This window comes from Hemitrygon akajei, chromosome 14 (genome assembly GCF_048418815.1).
Source record: "Hemitrygon akajei chromosome 14, sHemAka1.3, whole genome shotgun sequence".
NCBI lineage: Eukaryota > Metazoa > Chordata > Chondrichthyes > Myliobatiformes > Dasyatidae > Hemitrygon > Hemitrygon akajei.
The window spans coordinates 93,268,970-93,289,844 of record NC_133137.1 but is presented as its reverse complement, the minus strand read 5'-3'; the positions used below and the strand labels follow the sequence as shown (position 1 = coordinate 93,289,844).

The window sequence follows — 20,875 nt, the reverse complement described above, 5'->3', positions numbered from 1 at the left end:
CTGTGGATGTGAACTTCCCACTATTCAGGACATTTTTAGCAGTGTGTTCATATAAAGGGCCTGGAGGATCATCAGGGACTCCAGCCTCCCCAACCACAAACCCTTTCAGCTGCTACTAACTGGCAAACGGTACCGCAGCTTTACGGCCAGAACCAACAGGTTCTGGGACAGTTTCTTACACCAGGCTATTAGATTTATTAATACACATTAATCTGATGGCATATCTGACTATGCAAAACAATTATGTATACAATCTTAGTGTTTGGGCAATATCCTCCCACATTTTCCCCTCTTTATTGCTTGTACATTGTGACAGAGACTCAACATAAAGACTTTTACTCCCTTGGATGTAAGAAATAAAATAAATACAATACCATAAATAAATAAAATATGAGATTAATAACTCACCTCCTTCTACCTTAGGCCATGAACTTATCAATCACCCCTGATGAGTTATTAACTTAAAACTTTCTGCATAATCACTCAAAGAGTTGACCTGCATGTGCATGTAATGAGAACTGTATAATTCATCTCTTTCTACCTTAGGCCACAAACTTATCACCCCCGTGTGCAAACGTGTGTGTGTGTATATCAGGCACCAGAACATCAGGCATTCACCTTTGTGAATGGACAAAGTATTCAGTTCATTGTAATATCCAAACACAGCAGATTCTGGCTAGTTTTTGAGGGATACCCAACCAGTAATGCAAAGCAACTTATTCTGCAACAATGTGCCTTTACTAATTAATTCTTCCAGAAAGACTACTGTAATACTCCCTGTGTTGATATTTATTTCATATTATTGCTCACTGCGTAGAAGGAAACTATTCAACTCTTTGTGCCGATGCTAACTGTCAGAACAGTTCCCCAAATGATTTCCCTACCTTTTTCACTATAACTTGATCCTGATTTTTCCTATGACCCACCTATGCAAAGGATAATTTACAGTAGCTAATTAATTTACCAACCAGCAATCTTAAACTTAGTTTTATGTAACAAATAACATTAAAGCCTCCAATACTACCAAGCAATTTTGAGTGCAACTTAACAATGCTCAAATAGACAATCAGGTGACTTGACAAGTTCACAATCTCATCTGTAATGTGCCCCCGTCATATAACCAATGTAACTTGCACAACTTATTTTTACAAAGATGATTGCACTTAGAGAAGGTGCAGATGTTTTTATTTTGACGAAGAAGGCGAGGACATGAAGGCAGATAGATGATCATCGTGTAACCTTGCAGTAAAAGAAATGTGAAGGGTAGGAATATATCAGTGATTCTGGTGCCCTGATTTGGCAAATTCATTTCTATATTCACCGTGATGAAACATGAAAATTATTCTATTCATCAAAGACTCATTGGCAATGCCAAATTAGAAACTGCAATAAAATCACCCCAAGTGTCAAATATGAGAAAAGGAAATTCATTTATTTCTTAACAATAATTATCCTGCATTTATTTTTTCCCCATGAACCCAGCTTATTTTATAAAATGAATGTTCCTCTTTTGACCTTAGGTTAGCAGGTGGAAGGTTGTTGTTACAAGCATGGGGACCATTGAGAGGTTCAAAACAAGTAGCTCCTGGTTGATTGAGACTGAGAACTCTGAGCAGAGTAGGCTACACTTTTCCAGCTACCAGAACAGTCACATTTAATTTGTACACTGTTACCATGGGTGGAATCTGCATGACTGCCCCTTAAACATTCACCACAGCCAAGTGATTCTTCCCATGTAAAGTCTCAGAATCAGAATCAGAATCAGGTTTATTATCACCGGCATGTGACGTGAAATTTGTTAACTTAGCAGCAGCAGTTCAATGCAATACATAATCTAGCAGAGAGAAGAAATAATAATATTAAATAAAACATAATAATAATAAATAAACCAGTAAATCAATTACATATATTGAACAGATTTTTTTAAAGTGCAAAAATAGAAATACTGTATATTAAAAAAGTGAGGTAGTATCCAGAGCTTCAATGTCCATTTAGGAATCGGATGGCAGAGGGGAAGAAGCTGTTCCTGAATTGCTGAATGTGTGCCTTCAGGCTTCTGTACCTCCTATCTGATGGTAACAGTGAGAAAAGGGCATGCCTGGGTGCTGGAGGTCCTTTAATAATGGACGCTGCCTTTCTGAGACACCGCTCCCTGAAGATGTCCTGGTTACTTTGTAAGCTAGTGTCCAAGATGGAGCTGACTACAACCTTCTGCATCTTCTTTCAGTCCTGTTCAGTAGCCCCCCCCCCCATACCAGACAGTGATGCAGCCTGTCAGAATGCTCTCCATGGTACACTATAGAAGTTTCTGAGTGTATTTGTTGATGTGCCAAATCTCTTAAAACTCCGAACTAAGTATAGCCACTGTCTTGCCTACTTTATAACTACATCGATACATTGGGACTAGGTTAGATCCTCAGTGATCTTGACACCCAGGAATTTGAAGCAGCTCACTCTCTCCACTTCTGATCCCTCTTTGAGGATTGGTACGTGCAGTACAGCACTCAGCTGCAGAATTCCGAAAGTGCCACACTCTCCAGAGTGAATTACAATGTTCTTGTTGTACATGAAGGCAGCACACAAGTTGGAACAGACTCTATCGTTGTTACCAACAGTCCTTAACAATCTTTTAATTCCTAATATGAATGAGAGATGCATTTTTTCCATCTCTGTGATCAACAAGTTATTGTCATTCTCACAGACCTTACCCACTGCTGAATTCCTTCCTGAACTATTCCTACCACTAAATACTTACTTGTCCTGGGTGTTTCATCAAATGTAAATGCCTTCTTGTTCATTGTCTTACCTCAAATGGATTGCCAGTATCCATGCTGCTGCTTGGCAAGAACAAAATGCATCCAGAGGTGGGCTATTCTATTCTGTAATGATTCCCTGGAAGAAGTTTAATGCTGTAAAAGGACACGGAAGCAAGAAAGCAAAGCAACAGTCAACAACAATCACAGCCTAGACGTTCCCAGGTTACCATCTTCATGGTGGAGTATTAAGTTCAGAATCAAAATCAGGTTTATTATCACCAATATATGTTGTGAAATTTGTTGTTCTGCAGCAGCAGTACAATGCAAAACATAAAAATTGGTTGTGAAGCTCCCTGAATATTTGCCCAAGTGCATGAAATATTGAAAATATTTGACTCCGATAAGCTGACACCCTTGCCTTCCCATTAAGCATAGCTTACCATTGGCCATCAGTTCCCAGGAGTTCCACGGCCTTTAAAGTCTGGTACTTTCAACTGCAGCTGAGACTTTACATGGGAAAGCAGTGCCACTTGTATCAGCTGCAGTGAATGTTTGAGTGGTAAGCAAAGTTGAATTATTGATCGTGGAGATATAGGACTTTGTACACATACCACACCTGCTGATGAAAGAATAAAGTGGGGTAAGGATGATAGTGTGAAGTGAGAAAGGATTCCTGGATAGAGGTGTTAATGGTGAAAATGGAAAGACACTGAAAGTGAAGGTGTTACTGTAGAAGTGTGCTATAAAGAGATGGAAGAGCTTGGAAAGAGAGTGCTCATGCAGAGTTTGAAACCTGAAAAAATGTGATTGGTGGGGATCACATTGACCCATGCTTGATGGATCAAAGAATAAGCACAGCAAGTCCTTTCTCCAGTGCCATGCTTATAAATTTGCTACAATGCTGGACCATCAAAATGGAAAATCACTTGATGGTGACTATCAAATATGCATCCTGGTGCTCAGCTTCCATGAAACGCTTTATTCAGCTAGGTTATATTGTCACTGCTTTTTGTTAAGATATCTCACCCAAAACAAATGCCACAAAAATTGCAATTTTGATTACATTTACAATGAGTGCCCTTCTTTAGAGTGGTCATGTATATTGGAGCACTGAAGAATTTTGTTTGTTGGAAACTTTCTGTAAGTGTGCACTCTGAGTCATGGTGTCACAGATCCAGAAGAAACAATTAACATAGTTGACTGATTACTCAGTGTGCTGGGTTGGGGGTGGTGGTTGGGGAAAGTGTTTCTTTGCTTGGGAAGATTTTTTGGTCATTGAGCACTAATTCTTTCACATCCTCTTCCAAGTGGTGCTGCTACATTCTCAGACTCTTAATTTTACTTCACTTGATTATTTCGTTATGGGTTTTTCTCTTAATGCCACTTTAACATTTCTTTTTGCACTACTTCAGATGGTCCTATTATCTTTGGACTACTCTGTTTTGTGTTTGACACCACACTATTGCTCTATTTATTATTTTGTTTACTTTATGAGTTTCATGCAAACAAGAAATTTAATTGTAACCTGGTTTATTTGGCAATAAAATAAACTAATATCATCTGCTCCTTTGGTCTCTAGGGATGCCAATAAATTATAAGACCACTTCTTTCTAATTGAAAATTAATATCTTGAGATGTTCCCTTTGAAATTTTTTTAACTATCAAGAGAAAGATTATTTTTCTGTTTATTTGAGAGAAGATTTTCTTTTAAAGTTTTGTTGCTAAAGACAAAATTTATGGACAATTAAATTCTTAGAACAGTGATGCCACTGGACTTTAGACAGATCCTCCAACTATCCCAATGCACTTCTCCAGGTTGTGTATTAACAGAGAAATTAAACAACTATAGTTAAGTGTGCAGTGTTGTAAATTAGCCTGCAAAATCCCAGAAACATAGAAAATAATAAAGGAACAGAAGACAGGCATTTTAAAATAGCTCTAGAAATCCTATTTTTATATTTCTGGCTACTTTAATCTCATACCACAACATTATTCCCTATTATTCTTCCCTGTTTTTATATTGTGTCTCATCTTCTAACACATTTACACAATTATATGGTATTCTTAAAAGTTTGATATATAAAATTTTAATTTATCATGTACAATGGTGCTATAAAGTTCGTGAACCCTGTACAATTTTCTCTATTTCTGCATAAATTTGACCTAAAATTTTATTAGATCTTCACATAAGTCCTAATATTAGATAAAGAAACCCCAATTAAACAACTAACACAAAAAGCATTATCCTCGCTCATTTATTTATTGAGAAAAATTATCCAATATTACATGTATTTGTTAGAAAAAGTTTGTGAACCTTTGCTTTCAGTAACTGGTGTTATCCCCTTGTACAACAATAACTTCAACCAAACATTTCCAGTAACTATTGATAAGTCCTACAGATTGGCTTGGAGAAATTTTTTGCCATTCCTCCTTACAAAACTGCTTCTTCTCTGGGATGTTGGCGGGCTTCTTTGCATTAACTACTTGCTTCAATGTCCTTCCACAAAATTTCTGTAGGATTAAGGTCAGGTCATGGACATGACTATTCCAAAATACAAATTTTCTTCTTTTTAAACCATTCTGTTGTTCATCTACTCTTGTCTTTCAGATCATTATCCAACTTATTTTAAGCTTCAGGTGATGGACTGCCACCCTGACATTCTCCTGTAAAATGTCTTGATACAATTTTGAAGTTATTGTTCCCTCAATGATTGCAAGCTGTCCAGGCCTGAGGCAACAAAGCAGCCCCAAACCATGACGCTCATTCCACCGTACTTTACAGTTGGGAAGAGGTTTTGCTGTTGGTGTGCAGTGCCCTTCTTCCTCCAAACATAGCAATGTCCATTTCTGCCAAAAAAATTCAACTTTTGTCTCATCTGTCCACAGAACATTGCCACAGAAGTGTTGTAGAACATCCAGGTGGTCTTTTGCAAACTTGAGACATACAGCCAATTTTTTTGGAGAGCAGTGGTTTCCTCCATGGTGTCGTTCCATGAGCACCATTCTTGTTTAGTATTTTTCTTGTAGTGGCCACATTAACAGACACTTTAGCAAATTCTAGAGTTTCTACAGGTCTTTTTGCTGTTACCCTTGGGTTCTTTTTCACCTCCTTCAGCATTGCACGTTGTGCTCTTGGTGTGATCGTTGCAGGATGCCCACTCCTAGGGAGAGTAGCAACAGTACTGAGTTTCCTCCATTTGTAAACAATTCCTCTGACTGTGGACTGATGAACACTCAGGTCTTTAGAAATGTTGTTTTGTTTTTTTTGTTTTTTTTTATTAGTTTTTCAAAACATTTTACAAAATTAAAAACCCCAAATCCCAGTGGGGAGCATTAATACAGTGCAAGATTTGGCATACAATAACAATATGCTACAAACGAAGAGAATTTAACAAAAAAGCACCTAAATTAAAGACAAGTGAGCTTAGTGTCCTCCCCAATCCCCACAACACAAGAAAAAAAACAACTCCAGACCAACCACCACACAATTTAGAGAGTATAAGTCAGGACAGTCAAACTCCCAGACTGTGAATACACTTAGTAACAGAGGATAATAATGCCTACTACCAGAAAAAAAAGAAAAAGGGAGCTGAAAGCAAGGGACCGAAAAGAAGAAAAAAAAAGAAAAAAAAACCCTAGTCAAGAGGAAGGTTATGAAAGTACTCGATAAAAGGTCCCCAGACCTTATGGAACTTTAGATCCGAATTAAGAACTGAATAATGAATTTTTTCGAGGTCCAAGCAGGCCATAATGTCGTTAAGCCATTGCACATGGGTGGGCGGGGCAACATCTCTCCATCTGAGGAGGATCAAGCGTCTCGCCAGGAGAGAGGCAAAGGATAGTATTCGGCATTTGGTCGGACCCAGACATAAATCTGTCTCGCCCCAAAAACCGAACAGAGCAATTAAGGGGTTAGGTTCTAGGCGCTGATTCAGAATACCCAATAATGTAGTGAAGGCATCTTTCCAGAATTTCTCCAAGCTAGGACATAACCAGTACATGTGGATGAGAGAGGCCACGCCCCTCTTGCATTTATCACAAAGCGGACTAATGCCAGGGTAGAATCGAGATAGTTTAGATTTAGACATATGGGCTCTATGAACAATCTTAAACTGTAAGAGGCAATGGCGAGCACAAAGGGAGGTTGAGTTGACCGATTTGAGAACTGAGTCCCAGCTCTCCTCGGATAAGGAGATATTTAAGTCCTGCTCCCAGGCCATTTTAATTTTATCCACAGGGGCCCGTTGTAAGGCTGCTAGTTTATCTCGGATAATTGAAATTAAACCTTTACCTAGTGGATTAATGGAAAGAAATAGGTCCATAGCATTTTTCGCAGGCATTTCAGGAAAGTTAGAAATTAAAGGAGCAGTAAAGTGTCGGATTTGGAGGTATCTGAAAAAGTGAGCATTAGGCAGGTTGAACTTAACAGAGAGCTGCTGAAAAGAAGCGAAGCGATTATTAATGAAGAGATCTTCAAAATGTCTAATGCCCTTCCTGTACCAAACATGGAATGCTGAATCGTACGTAGTAGGTAAAAAAAAGGTGATTCTGTGCGACAGGGCTAGAAACGGAAAACTCCTGGAAACCATAGCATTTCCTGAACTGAGAGAAATGTTTTTGTAGCCTTTTCCAGCTTCAGCATCTCTACAATTCTTCTTCTAAGGTCCTCTGAAAGTTGTTCTGATCAAGGCATGGTGCACATTCGCTTTCTTGAGAAGAGCAGGCTCTCTCAGTAATTTGACTTTGTGTGTCTTTTTTATAGGGCAGGGCACCTCTTCAACCCACACCTCCAATCTCATCTCATTGATTGCAACACCTGACTCCAAATAGCTTTTGCAAAAGGCATTACCCAAGAGGTTCACATACTTTTCCCAACAAATACATGTAATATAGGATAATTTTTCTCATTACATAAATGAATAAGTATAATGTTTTGTGTTATTTATTTAATTGGGTTCTCTTTATCTAGTTTCAGTACTTATGTGAAGATCTGATTACATTTTAGGTCATATTTATACAGAAATTGAGAAAATTCTACAGAGTCACAAACTTTCTAGCACCGCTGTGTCTTCTCCCATGGGAACCTTTCTTTCTCATTTGAATCTATTGGTTTTTCTGAAAATCCCTTTAATTGTCTGCCACTGCATTTTGACTAACCAATTATTTAACTTAATTTTCTAGTTTTTCATCATTAGGTCTGCTTTTATGAATTCATATTTGCTCTTATATAACATTAAAATATCAACCTTGAATCCATTCTCCTTTCCAACAAACTGTAAATTTAAGCATATAATATTCGCTATTTCGAGTTGTCTCACAAGATCATGAAATAATTATATTTTGTTCCAGGATACCAGGTCTAGTACAATGAGACGCTGAAACATTTTACGAAAAAATATTGCTAAAGATATAGAATTAGAAATCAGTTGTTAGGTTAGGACAAACATAGATTAAATGATTTTCCATGTACTAAAATAGTTAATTAACCATGAATGTGGTGTTCAATAGAAAATAAGAGAAAAAGGTCAAATGTATCATCATCAACCTTCATCTATGTGGAATCTTTAACAGAATGAAACACACACATCATTTTGCAAGAGTGTGATCAAACGAAACTTGACACCCAGCCAAACTGGGGACTTTTGCCATTGCCAGCATTTCCTTCCTTTCCTGAATTGCTGTTGAGATGTTAATGGGAGCCATCTTCTTGAACTGCTTCAGTTGATTACTTTAGATGACATTACACTTGATTAAAGTTTTAACGAGTCTTCCAAAAACTAAAGTGCAGAGACTAAGATATTTATGTGGAAATTCCGGTGTTTAGAGCCAAATGCAATGAAGGAAGGAAATGACTATATTTTAAGTTGAGCAAAGAGACCAGCTCTAGCGTAAATATTCATCTTGGTGCGCTGTAGCAATGGAAATTACAGAGAAGGACAAAATGAGGCAATGGAGGAATTTGAAAACTAGATTGAGAATTTTAAAACCTTAGTATTGTAGATCAAAGTACTATTGGTCAACAGTGCATGAGTGTGGGGTGAATGTAACATAGTATGAGTTAAGATACAGGTATTAAAATTTTGGTTAACATTTAGGCAGCATAAAAGGAAGCTAACCACAAAGATATTGAGATGGTCACATTTAGATGTTACAAGATATCGCTGGTAGTTTTAGGAACATGATCTGAGGTAGCTCTTTGACAATTATACAGAAGTGGAAGTAACATGGTCTATTTTATTGGCATGGATATATTTGTTCTGTAGCTCTTCGGCCCATAGTGCAACTATGAAGAAAGCACAGAAGCAGTCCAGTTCCTTAGAAGTTTACGAAGATTCGGCAAGACATCTAAAGCTTTGACAAACTTCTATAGGTGTGTAGTGGAGAGTTTGTTGACTGGCTGTATCACAACCTGGTATAGAAACACCAAAGCCCTTGAACAGAAAATCTTCCAAAATGTGGTGGATCTGGCCCAATCCGTCATGGGTAAAGCCCTCCTGACTATTGAGCACATCTACATGAAGCATTGTCACAGGAAAGCAGCATCCATCAGCAGGAACCCTCACCACCCAGGACATGCTTTCTTCTTGCTGCTGGCATCAGGAAGAAGGTACAGGAACTACCAGATTCAAGAACAGTTATGATCCCTCAACCATCAGGCTCTTGAACCAAAGGGTTTTAGTTAGGAAGGTTCAATCATTAGGTATTAATATTGAAGTAGTAAAATGGATTCAACAGTGGCTGGATGGGAGATGCAAGAGATTAGTGGTGGATAACTGTTTGTCAGGTTGGAGGCTGGTGACTAGTGGTGTGCCTCAGGGATCTGTACTGGGTCCAATGTTGTTTGTCATATACATTAATGATCTGGATAATGGGGTGGTAAATTGGATTAGTAAATATGCAGATGATACTAAGATAGGTGGCATTGTGGATAATGAAGTAGGTTTTCAAAGCTTGCAGAGAGATTTAGACCAGTTAGAAGAGTGGTCTGAAAGATGGCAGATGGAGTTTAATGCTGATAAGTGTGAGGTGCTATGTTTTGGTAGGACTAATCAAAATAGGACATACATGGCAAATGGTAGGGCATTGAAAAATGCAGTAGAACAGGGTGATCTAGGAATAATGGTGCATAGTTCCCTGAAGGTGGAATCTCATGTGGATAGGGTGGTGAAGGAAGCTTTTGGTATGCTGGCCTTTATAAATCAGAGCATTGAGTATAGGAGTTGGGAAGTAGATAGATAGATACTTTATTCATCCCCATGGGGAAATTCAACTTTTTTTCCAATGTCCCATACACTTGTTGTAGCAAAACTAATTACATACAATACTTAACTCAGTAAAAAATATGATATGCATCTAAATCACTATCTCAAAAAGCATTAATAATAGCTTTTAAAAGTAATGTTGAAATTGTACAAAGTGTACAAGGCATCGATAAGGCCAAATTTGTAATATTGTGTACAGTTCTGGCCACCAAATTATAGGAAAGATGTCAACAAAATAGAAAGAGTACAGAGAAGATTTATTAGAATGTTACCTGGGTTTCAGCACCTAAGTTACAGAGAAAGGTTGAACAAGCTAGGTCTTTATTCTTTGGAGCTTAGAAGGTTGAGGGGGACTTGATAGAGGTATTTAAAATTATGAGAGGGATAGATAGAGTTGACGTGGATAGGCTTTTTCCATTGAGAGTAGGGGAGGACACGAGTTGAGAGTTGGGGGCAAAAGTTTAGGGGTAACACAAGGAGGAACTTCTTTACTCAGAGAGTGGTAGCTGTGTGGAACGAGCTTCCAGTAGAAGTGGTAGAGGCAAGTTCGATATAGTCATTTAAAGTAAAATTGGATAGGTATATGGACAGGAAAGGAATGGAGGGTTCTGGGCTGAGTGCAGGTCAGTGGGACTAGGTGAGAGTAAACGTTTGGCATGGACTAGAAGGGCCGAGCTGGCCTGTTTCCATGCTGTAATTGTTATATGGTTATATGGGAGAACTTCACTTGCCCCATCATTGAAATGTTCCCACAACCTATGGATTCACTTCTTTTTTTATATAAAACTATAAAATTTTATTTATAACACATATACACAAATGTACAGACAATCAATATTTACAAAGACAGTAAGTATACTCAAAATATGGTTACTACTGTCTATAAAACAGTCGATACCATGGGGGGACCACCGCTCACAGAAATTCCCCAATGTGCCTGCAGTGACCGCTGGCTCTGTCTCCATGAATGGCCCAGGGCCAAGCCCACCAGGAGATACTCCTCACGCCCTGCCCCCTTTCGAACTGGGTGCCCATATATGAGGAGCCCGAGACTGAAGTGCACCCAGAACCTCAGCAGCAGCACCCTGAGAAACTCAAAGAGCAGCTGAACCTCTCACATTCCATAAATGCGTGATACACTGACTCCTCCTGCCCATTGACTCACTTTCAAGGACACTTCATCTCATGTTCTCAGTATTTATTGTTTATTTATTTATCATTATTATTTCTTTTGTGTTTGCACAGTTTATTGGCTTTTGCACGATGGTTGAAAGCCCTAGATGGTGCAGTCATTCAATGATTCTATTATGGTTATTATTCTAATATGGATTTATTCAGGATGCCCAGAAGAAAATGAATCTGAGGGTTATACATGGTGACATATATGTACTTTGATAATAAATTTGCTTTGAACTTTGACCTTTTTGGAGTTTAAAATGATAGCCAGGTTATTGACATTTGATTTACTCTTTCATAGAATGAAAATTCTTGACAGATTAAAATGTTGGGCTAGAAATACTAATTTAATTTATTCTCACAGTGAATAACAGTATTAGTGCAGTGAAATGTGTCCTCTTTATCAATATACATGTTTGCAAATCAATATCTTCATGTACTGATTAGGAAGTAAAGAGTCATGTTACTAATGCTGGTCTATATATACTTCATTTAAATCTTACAATTTTTATAATTATTTCTACTGCAGCTTATTCAGTGTCAAGACAAAGTCCAAAGTCTTGAGAAGATTTTAGTGGATCCTTCAAATGCCAACAGAGCGCGGTTATTGGGAGGAGATGATCCATCATTTGATGAAATATACGCAAGAGTAAATGAGGTAATATGCTGCTCCTTAAAATTTATTAACTATGCCAGTCATGTTATATACAAAACTTTATTCATATCTCTTGAACAGTGAGAAAAAACTAAACGGAGCAACTTAAAACAAACATTATTTGTGTGAGAAATGAGCCTGAATTTGATCAGTGCAATAACATTTCATTACAAAATATACTTGTAACCAGATATATTCAATTGTCCATTCCTGTAGAAAAGGGTCCTGAGCTTGCAAAGTGTAAATACATATTAAAATGTCATCAAGTTCCAAATGCTTAGGTGAGATATTAAAAAATTACCTAAGATTAAAGTGGCATGGAACTTTATTGAAGCTTGGCCATTGCCATGGAAGTCCAAAGCGGGGGTATTCCTTTCTGCCATCTGCGTGGGTTGACGAGTCTATCGGGACCCTGAGGACTTGTGGAAACTGTGTGGTGGTTCCTTTCAAACTTATACTCTTTTAACATCTTTGGACTTTTTTTTTACTGTGCCTATGGTCTGTTTTTTTTTATCAATTATGGTATTGTTTGCACTGTTGTAACTATATGTTAACTATAGCTATATGTCGACTGAGTGCGAAGGGAAGGCCTCTTAGTGGGAAATGATAATTGTAATGAGAATACTGCTTTCCACTTCCCTTTTAGAAGCAGCGAGAAAAGAGCATGTCCTGAGTGGTGGGGGTCCCAGATGATGAATGTTCCTTTGCTAGGACAATGCTTTGTGTAGATGTGTTCAGTGGTGGGGAGGGCTTTACCTGTGATGGACTGGGCTGTATTCAATACTTTTTATAGGATTTTCTGTTAAAGGATATTGCTGTTTCCATACCAGGCTGTGATGCACTGTTGTAACTATATGTTAACTATATTTAACTATGTGGTTTTGTGTAGGTCTTGTAGCTTTAGTTTTTGGTTTGTTGGGTGGTAGAGTTGGTCTCCTGACTTGGTGTGTCTGGGTAGTCTTGTTTTGTCTGGTGGATTTGGAGCTCCTTTCCGGGGAACGCGCTAAGGCGGTAGCACGATATTAATAGGCAGCAGCCTCTCCGGACTCTGGATTTGGGGATTGCCAAACGTTATGTGGATTTTCTGGTGTAGTCTGTTTTGTCGTGTGCTTTTGTGATATCATTCTGGAGGAATGTTGTTTCATTTTCTAATTGCAGTTGTGGTTTCTAAATGACAATAAACCGAATTCAATCAAATTCAATAAAAAATCAGATCATATGGCCCACAATGTACATACTGACTAACAAGTATCTCTCCAAACTAATTCTCTGCCCATTTTACTAACTGATCAATTCATCCAATACCTTATGACTATATTCCTGTCAACAACTCTACTTATTTTGTGTCTAACAGAAAATTACTCATCATTCAGTATGGTAGCACAGCAATTAATGTAACATTTTCACTTCAATTCCACCATTTATAAAGAGTTTGTACTTTCTCCTTACTCTTCACAGACACCCACAAAACAGAAAAAAACAAAGAATGAATGACAGCAAACATTCAAACCCCAAAGCCCCCACCCCTCCCACACACAAGCAGCTGCAAAAGCATCAGCCCTACCCCCTCATCTCTCCCCTACCCATCCTCTCTCTCTCTAGCAAAAATATCAGTCCTACCCCCTCACCTCTCTCCTACCTGTCCTCTCTCTCCACTTGCTCTAGCAAAAGCATCAACATCCACCATCCACCACGGAAGCAATAGCAATACCTCCCCCCCCCCCCCCCCCCCCCAGCGACCATGAACTAGAGTCTATCAAAAACTACTGTCCATCCCAACACTTCGACATCCCAGACAGGCTCTCTCTCTCACTAATGAGGGAGAGAGAGATATCGCTCCTGCCACAGGAGGGGAGACCAACAGCTCTCTGTTTCAGTGTTACAATCTGCCGCATCGTTTGTCCAAGTTCCCCCAACTCAGTATGAATATTAGCCTGGAGTCTGGTTTCAAGTTTATACTTACTATTCAAGAACATGTAGTGGTAATCCTAGCTTCCTGATCTATATTCATTAGTGATTGAGTGTAAGATACATTTTGTTCACAAGATTGCAGGTTGTGACGGTTTATAATTCTGATCATAGAGCCACATGGATGCCTGGTTCAAAGTCAGTAGGTAGGTCCTGAATCTATCCCATGAGTACAATGACAGAAACACACAACAAAATATATGCCATCTTCAGCAGGAAGGTGGGAGTTTATGATGGTCAGTCTTGCTAATACCAATATCTCTACAGCAGGTAGGTTGATGAGAATGAGTTCAAATTGGAATTGGTCCTGTGGTGGTTGAGTCACCATTTGCTGCAGACCCTGTTTGGCAGTGACATCCTTCAGTACAATCAGTGGTTATAATCATCGAGGTTTCCTTTTGCATCATGCTTTGAGGCATAATAAGATGTTGCTTCAACTTTACAGATCAACTGGATTCTATGTTCCTTTGTTGTATCCAACCCAGGTGTGAACATCATTTATCTGCTTTTTTTTCTTGTCTTGTTGCATCAGTATGTTTGGCTGTTTCAGAGAGCTGTTGCAAACCAATCACACTGACACCCCAACCACAAACTGTTCCAGCTGCCACGATCTGGCAAACGGTACCACAGCATGAAAGCCAGGACCAACAGGCTCCGGGACAGCTTCTTCCACCAGGCCATCACTGATTAATTCATGCTGAAACAATTGTATTTCTGTCCTGTTGTACACGCTATTTATTACAAATTATACATTATACATTTAGATGGTGATGTAACGTACAGATTTTTACTTATGTATGTGAAAGATGTAAGTAATAAAGTCAATTCAATTTACTGTAAAATTACTATGAAAGTTGTCTAAAAAGCTATGACTTCTCTTTATTCATTGAAGAGCATCAAGTATTTTGATGCTGTCTACAACTTCACTCTGGTAGCTTCTGCGACGACACTGGTGCCAAGTGGTACCAGTGCTTGCCCTCCCTTGGACTACATCAGTGACGTTGAGAGGGGGAACCCACTGCATGGGCAACAGCTGGTTCTTCAGATCTTCCCACCCAGGCTTGCACCCTGGAGAGGATACAGTCTACCAGAGGCGCAAACCCACAATCCCCTGGGATTGACGGCTGCCTACCAGTGGAGTAGCTAAGCCACACATAAAGGCCAGGAGGTTGACTTGGTTGTCAGAGGCTATTTGAGACATCCATCATTGGGAGCATTTCATAGGTAGTTGGACCTTATCCCCACTACCTGGCTTTGACAACCTTAAGAAATCCACTTATATTTATTTATAAATATTGCAATATTTAGAGTGTATATTCATCTATTGTATTGTTTTGTTTTTGATTCTTTTCATTAATTCAATCATTTTCTCCATTGTTGTAGATGGAGTTGAAACTGGCAGGAAAGGAGGAGCAACTATTGGAGAAAGATCTAATCCTTGAGCAAGTGACCCACCTTACTGAACGAATTAGTGTCAAAGCAATGAATGGCAAAGAGGACACACTCACCTTAGCTAAGAAGGTACACTAAAACACTAAACCTCAATATTGAATTGTACTCAGAGAAAAGTATTTCAAATTATTGATGTGTTGATTGCAAGGCTACTTTGAGGTCACTTAATAGAAATATCGTGTAATGTGCCTTTTTAAATTGAAATCAATTATTTACACCTGAAAAAAATACAAATATTGCACTCTATATTACTCTCTTAAATGCATCAGTTCCACTCTCCCTTCTCAGCCTCCATCCCTCTTTAATCCCAGTTCATGCCCTCAATCTGATCCCATTCCAAACCTTAATTTCCAGCTCCACTCAACTCCTATTCCAGAACCAATTACTTTGCTCACAGCCCATTGTGCTCTGATGTCAACATAATCTCCAGACAATTCTCATACTCCAACCCTGGACTCCCATCCTGCTCCATCCTACAACTCCCATCATGCAACTTGCACCCTCGCCTAAACTATACCCATCCTTGTTTCATCTTCCCTCGCCTCCTATTCCCAGCCAAGTCTTCCTCACAACCTTTGTAGTTGGTGTTGTTGTATGGTTGCCAATTTGGCACAGCCAGGCAAGCTGCGAGTCCAAAATCAGTTTATAGCCTCTAGTTGATGGATATATAAATATTGGTAATAGTGGCAAAAGTTCATTTACATTTACACAGCAGTCGGAGATTTAGATGAATGCTTCAGTGCATTTGGCAGTGGAGCACTTGGATAATGGGGAAAAAACTGCTCACAATACTCCAAATGTCTTTTGATTAATGCCTTATAAAGTTTCAGCATTACATCCTTGCTTTTAATTTCTTGTTCTCTGGAAATGAATGCTAACAATGCATTTGCCTCCTTACTACTGACTCAACCTGCAAGCTAATCTTTAGAGAATCTGCACTAGGACTCCCAAATCCCTTTGCACCTCTGATTTCTGAATTCGCTCCCCGTTTAGAAAATAGTCTCCAACTTTATTCCTTTTACTGAAGTACATGACCATACACTTCCCTGCATTGTATTCCATCTGCCACTTCTTTGCCATTCTCGTAATCTGTCCAAGTCCTCTTACAGATTCCCTGCTTCCTCAACGCTACCATGTTCCTCTGCCTATTTTTGTATCATCCACAAACTTGGCCACAAAATTATCAACTCCATCAGTCCTGCCAAAGGGTTTCAGCCCAAAATGTCAACTGTACTTTTTTCCATAGATGCTGCCTGGCCTGCTGTGTCCCTCCAGCATTTTATGTGTGTTGCTCAGATGTACAACATCTGCAGATGTTCTCTTGTTTGTAATTCCATCGTCCAGATTGTTAACATATTGCATGAAAAGTATCTGACTCAACACCAACCTCCACAGAACACCACTAGTTACAACAATCAGAAAAGGCCCTCTTTATTCCCACTCTTTGCCTTCTACCAGAAGGCCAATCTTCTGTTCATGCTAGTATCTTTCCTTTAATACCATATGCTCTTAGCTTCTTTGGCTGCCTCAAATGTGGCATCTTGTCAAAGGCCTTCTAAAAATCCAAGTCAGCAACATCTACTGATTCTCCTTTGACTGTCCTGCCTGCTTTTTCCTCTTAAGAATTCCAACAGATTTCTTCAGACAAGTTTTTCCTTTGAGGAAACCTTGCTGACTTTGGCCTATTTTATCATGTACTTCCAAGTACCCTGAAACTTCATCCTTAATAATGGAATCTAACACCTTGCCAGCCACTGAAGTCAGGCTAATTTCCTGTCTTTTGCCTTTCTCCTTCTTAAAGAGAGGTGGCATTTGTGATTTTCCAGTTCTCTGGAACCATTCCAGAACCTAGAAAGAATTCTTGAAAGATCACTACTAATGCCTCTACAATTTCTTCAGCTACTTCTTTCAGAACCTTGGAGTATAGTCAATCTGGTCCAGGTGACTCATCTACCTTCATTCCTTACAGCTTCCCAAGCATCTTTTCCTTTAAGAATAGTGACTACACTCACTTCTGTCCCGTCTCAAATTTCTGGCATTTCTTCCGATGAAAAAATATTTATTCTGTTTGTCTCATTCTCTCTTCACACTTCCTCATTCTTGCCTAATACTCTCATACTTTCCCTGCTCCAACTCTCCCAAAAAGTTCAAATTTATTCTTATCTATAGCTGTCTTAAAATGCAAGTTGTTGTGATCACTGTTTCCTAACTGTTCTCCCAATGAAAGGTTAGCTATCTGGCCGGGCTCTACCTTACTTTTGTTGTACTATCAACAATACATATGATTTTAAGAAACCCTCCTGATACACCTCAGAAATTCTGCCCATCTGAACATTTTGCACTAAGGAGTCCCCAGTCTGTATTAGGAATTTAAAGTCACCCACTAACAACCCTGTTGTTTATACACATTTTCTTAATCTGCCTGCAAATCTGTTTCCTCAATGTCCTGGACCTACTGGGGAGGAGGTTCTGTAGTTATAATCCCATCAGAATGATTGCTCTTTTCTCATTTTTGAGTTCTACGCATATAGATTCAATAGATGAGCCCTCTATTATTATCCCCTCTGAGTGCAGTTGTAATATTGTCCCTGATTAGCAAAACTCTCAGTCCACCTCTCTCTCCAGCCTCCACCCACCTTTTTTTCCTCCTTCTCTATCTAATTTAAAAGATCAAGACCCTGGAATATTAAGCATCCACTTCATTCCTCTCTAATCCAAGTTTTCATTATGGAAATATAATGAGGGCTCATTTCCCTCACAGGAAAATAGCCACTCACAGGAGACCTTGCCCACGCCCAGGATTACGGCTGCACAGGTGGAAGGTCAACTGAGGAAGATCTGTACCAGCAAGGCGGCTGGACCGGATGGAGTTTCCCCACGATTACTGAGGGCCTGTGCGACTGAGCTGGGAGAACCACTACAGCGCATCTTCAACATGAGCCTGGAGCAGAGAAGAGTACCCAGACAGTGGAAAACATCCTGTATTGTCCCGGTACCGAAGAAACCACAACCAAAGGAGTTGAATGACTTCAGACCTGTTGCCTTGACGTCGCACGTTATGAAGACCATGGAGCGGCTGATAATACAGAATCTGAGGCCACAAACCAGGCACGCCCAGGATCCTCTTCAGTTTGCGTATAAGGAGAAGGTGGGAGTGGAGGATGCTATCACGTATTGCTGCACAAATCACTCTCTCACCTAGAGGGGGTCAGTTGTGCTGTGAGGATTACATTCCTTGACTTCTCTAGTGCCTTTAACACCATCCAGCCCAAGATCTTAAGGCACAAACTAACGGAGATGGGAGTAGACTCTCACATGGTGGATTGGATAGTGGACTACTTGACAGATAGACCTCAGTATGTGCGGTTGGGAGACTGTAGGTCTGACACGGTGGTCAGCAGCACAGGAGCGCCGCAGGGAACCGTACTCTCTCCGGTCCTGTTCACCCTGTACACATCAGACTTCCAATATAACTCGGAGTCCTGCCATGTGCAGAAGTTCGCTGATGACACGGCCATAGTGGGGTGTGTCAGGAATGGACAGGAGGAGGAGTATAGGAAACTGATACAGGACTTTGTGATATGGTGCAACTCAAACTACCTGCGTCTCAATATCACCAAGACCAAGGAGATGGTGGTGGACTTTAGGAGATCTAGGCCTCATATGGAGCCAGTGATCATTAATGGAGAATGTGTGGAGCAGGTTAAGACCTACAAGTATCTGGGAGTACAGTTAGACGAGAAGCTAGACTGGACTGCCAACACAGATGCCTTGTGCAGGAAGGCACAGAGTCGACTGTACTTCCTAAGAAGGTTGGCGTCATTCAATGTCTGTAGTGAGATGCTGAAGATGTTCTATAGGTCAGTTGTGGAGAGCGCCCTCTTCTTTGTGGTGGCATGTTGGGGAGAAAGCATTAAGAAGAGGGACGCCTCACGTCTTAATAAGCTGGTAAGGAAGGCGGGCTCTGTCGTGGGCAAAGTACTGGAGAGTTTAACATCGGTAGCTGAGCGAAGGGCGCTGAGTAGGCTACGGTCAATTATGGATAACTCTGAACATCCTCTACATAGCACCATCCAGAGACAGAGAAGCAGTTTCAGCGACAGGTTACTATCGATACAATGCTGCTCAGACAGGATGAAGAGGTCAATACTCCCCAATGCCATTAGGCTTTACAATTCTACCGCCAGGACTTAAGAACTTTTTAAAAGCTATTATTAATGCTTTTTGAGATAGTGATTTAGATGCATATCATATTTTTTACTGAGTTAAGTATTGTATGTAATTAGTTTTGCTACAACAAGTGTATGGGACATTGGAAAAAAAGTTGAATTTCCCCATGGGGATGAATAAAGTATCTATCTATCTATCTACTGATGACACAATAGGGAATGCCCACATTTAATTTTGGTGTACAAGCAGAGCTCTTTGGTTAAAACTGGGAACATTCCGTCTATATGACCGATGCCAAGTGTTCCTGGTGTTTTCTAGTTTTGTTTCAGATTTTCAACATCTGTAGCCATTTGATTAGTTTCTCACTGCCTCACATGCTGGGATTTGATCCAGTACACTCAAGTTTTGCCTTGAGGCTAAAACATTCTCTTCTAGCCAAGTCTTTCTGAACTCTGTCTTCAAATGCATTACCATTCAAATTGCTCACAATTTCAAGTGTTTATTACAGTCAGCAACATTAAGAGTCAACCATTCTGTAAAATGCTCATCTATCCACATAATGACTGATTTCATATGTTTCAATAATGTCATTTTGTTAAGTTTGATGATTGTTTTGGAGGGATTTTCATCTAAATTAAAATCTAAATCTACAGATGAATGAAATCCAAGGGAAGATTAAGGACGTTACACGGAAGATGATGGCTGTGGTCTCAGAGCTGTCCATGCAACAAGCCGATACCATACAACTCCAACAGAATGTCAAGGATAAGCAGCAGTTCTTGGAGTCATGCCACCTACGAATGGAGCAGGGATTGGCACCCAGTGAGGAGTTTGAAAACGAGTGGCTGAAAATACTGAACAGAGAAAACAGACACAAACTGGAGATAATGATGAAATCCAAGGTACAAATCCAGCTGATTTTATTAGCTATCAGAAAAACTAACATGCAAAGGATAAATGCAAATTAAGATACAGCTAAAACACAGCAGAACGTACATTCAAGGGCATACAGCATGCAGTTTTGATTCCAGCACTTAAATAATCAAATCTACTCCCATAAAGTTGGTGGAGAAGTTCGTGCTGCTGTCACACAGCTTCAGTAACTGGGTTAATAGCTTCTGGATGGAGTTTCACGTTCTAAGATCATGTAGGTTTTCCCCTGTGTGTTAATTTCCTTTTACTTCACAAGAAGTGCTGGTTGGTAGGGTAATTGGCTACCATAAGTTACCTTTAGTGTTAATGAATGGCAAGTGAATAAGGAGTTAATGACAGAATGTGAGAGCAAATAGTTGACATAGTAAATATATGGGAATAGAACTAACAGAATTGTTCTGAGAGCCACGATGACCAAATAGGTTCTCTTGCTGTGAGAATATATTAATATCAGATCTTAATAATGACACTAATAAAGCATAAAAACCTTTGTATAAAAATCC

The 20,875-nt window shown here is 39.5% G+C and overlaps 1 protein-coding gene across 2 annotated transcripts in view; it reads left to right on the top strand.

Moving 5' to 3' along the window:
- The window catches only part of ccdc146 (coiled-coil domain containing 146), a 106,869-nt gene that overhangs the window by 85,622 nt on the left and 372 nt on the right, over positions 1-20,875 (top strand). For both annotated transcript variants that reach the window (XM_073066624.1, XM_073066625.1), the window contains exons 16-18: positions 11,724-11,852; positions 15,201-15,338; positions 20,093-20,341. In XM_073066624.1, the coding sequence (XP_072922725.1) occupies positions 11,724-11,852; positions 15,201-15,338; positions 20,093-20,341 (516 nt within the window). The remainder of the gene's footprint in view (positions 1-11,723; positions 11,853-15,200; positions 15,339-20,092; positions 20,342-20,875) is intronic.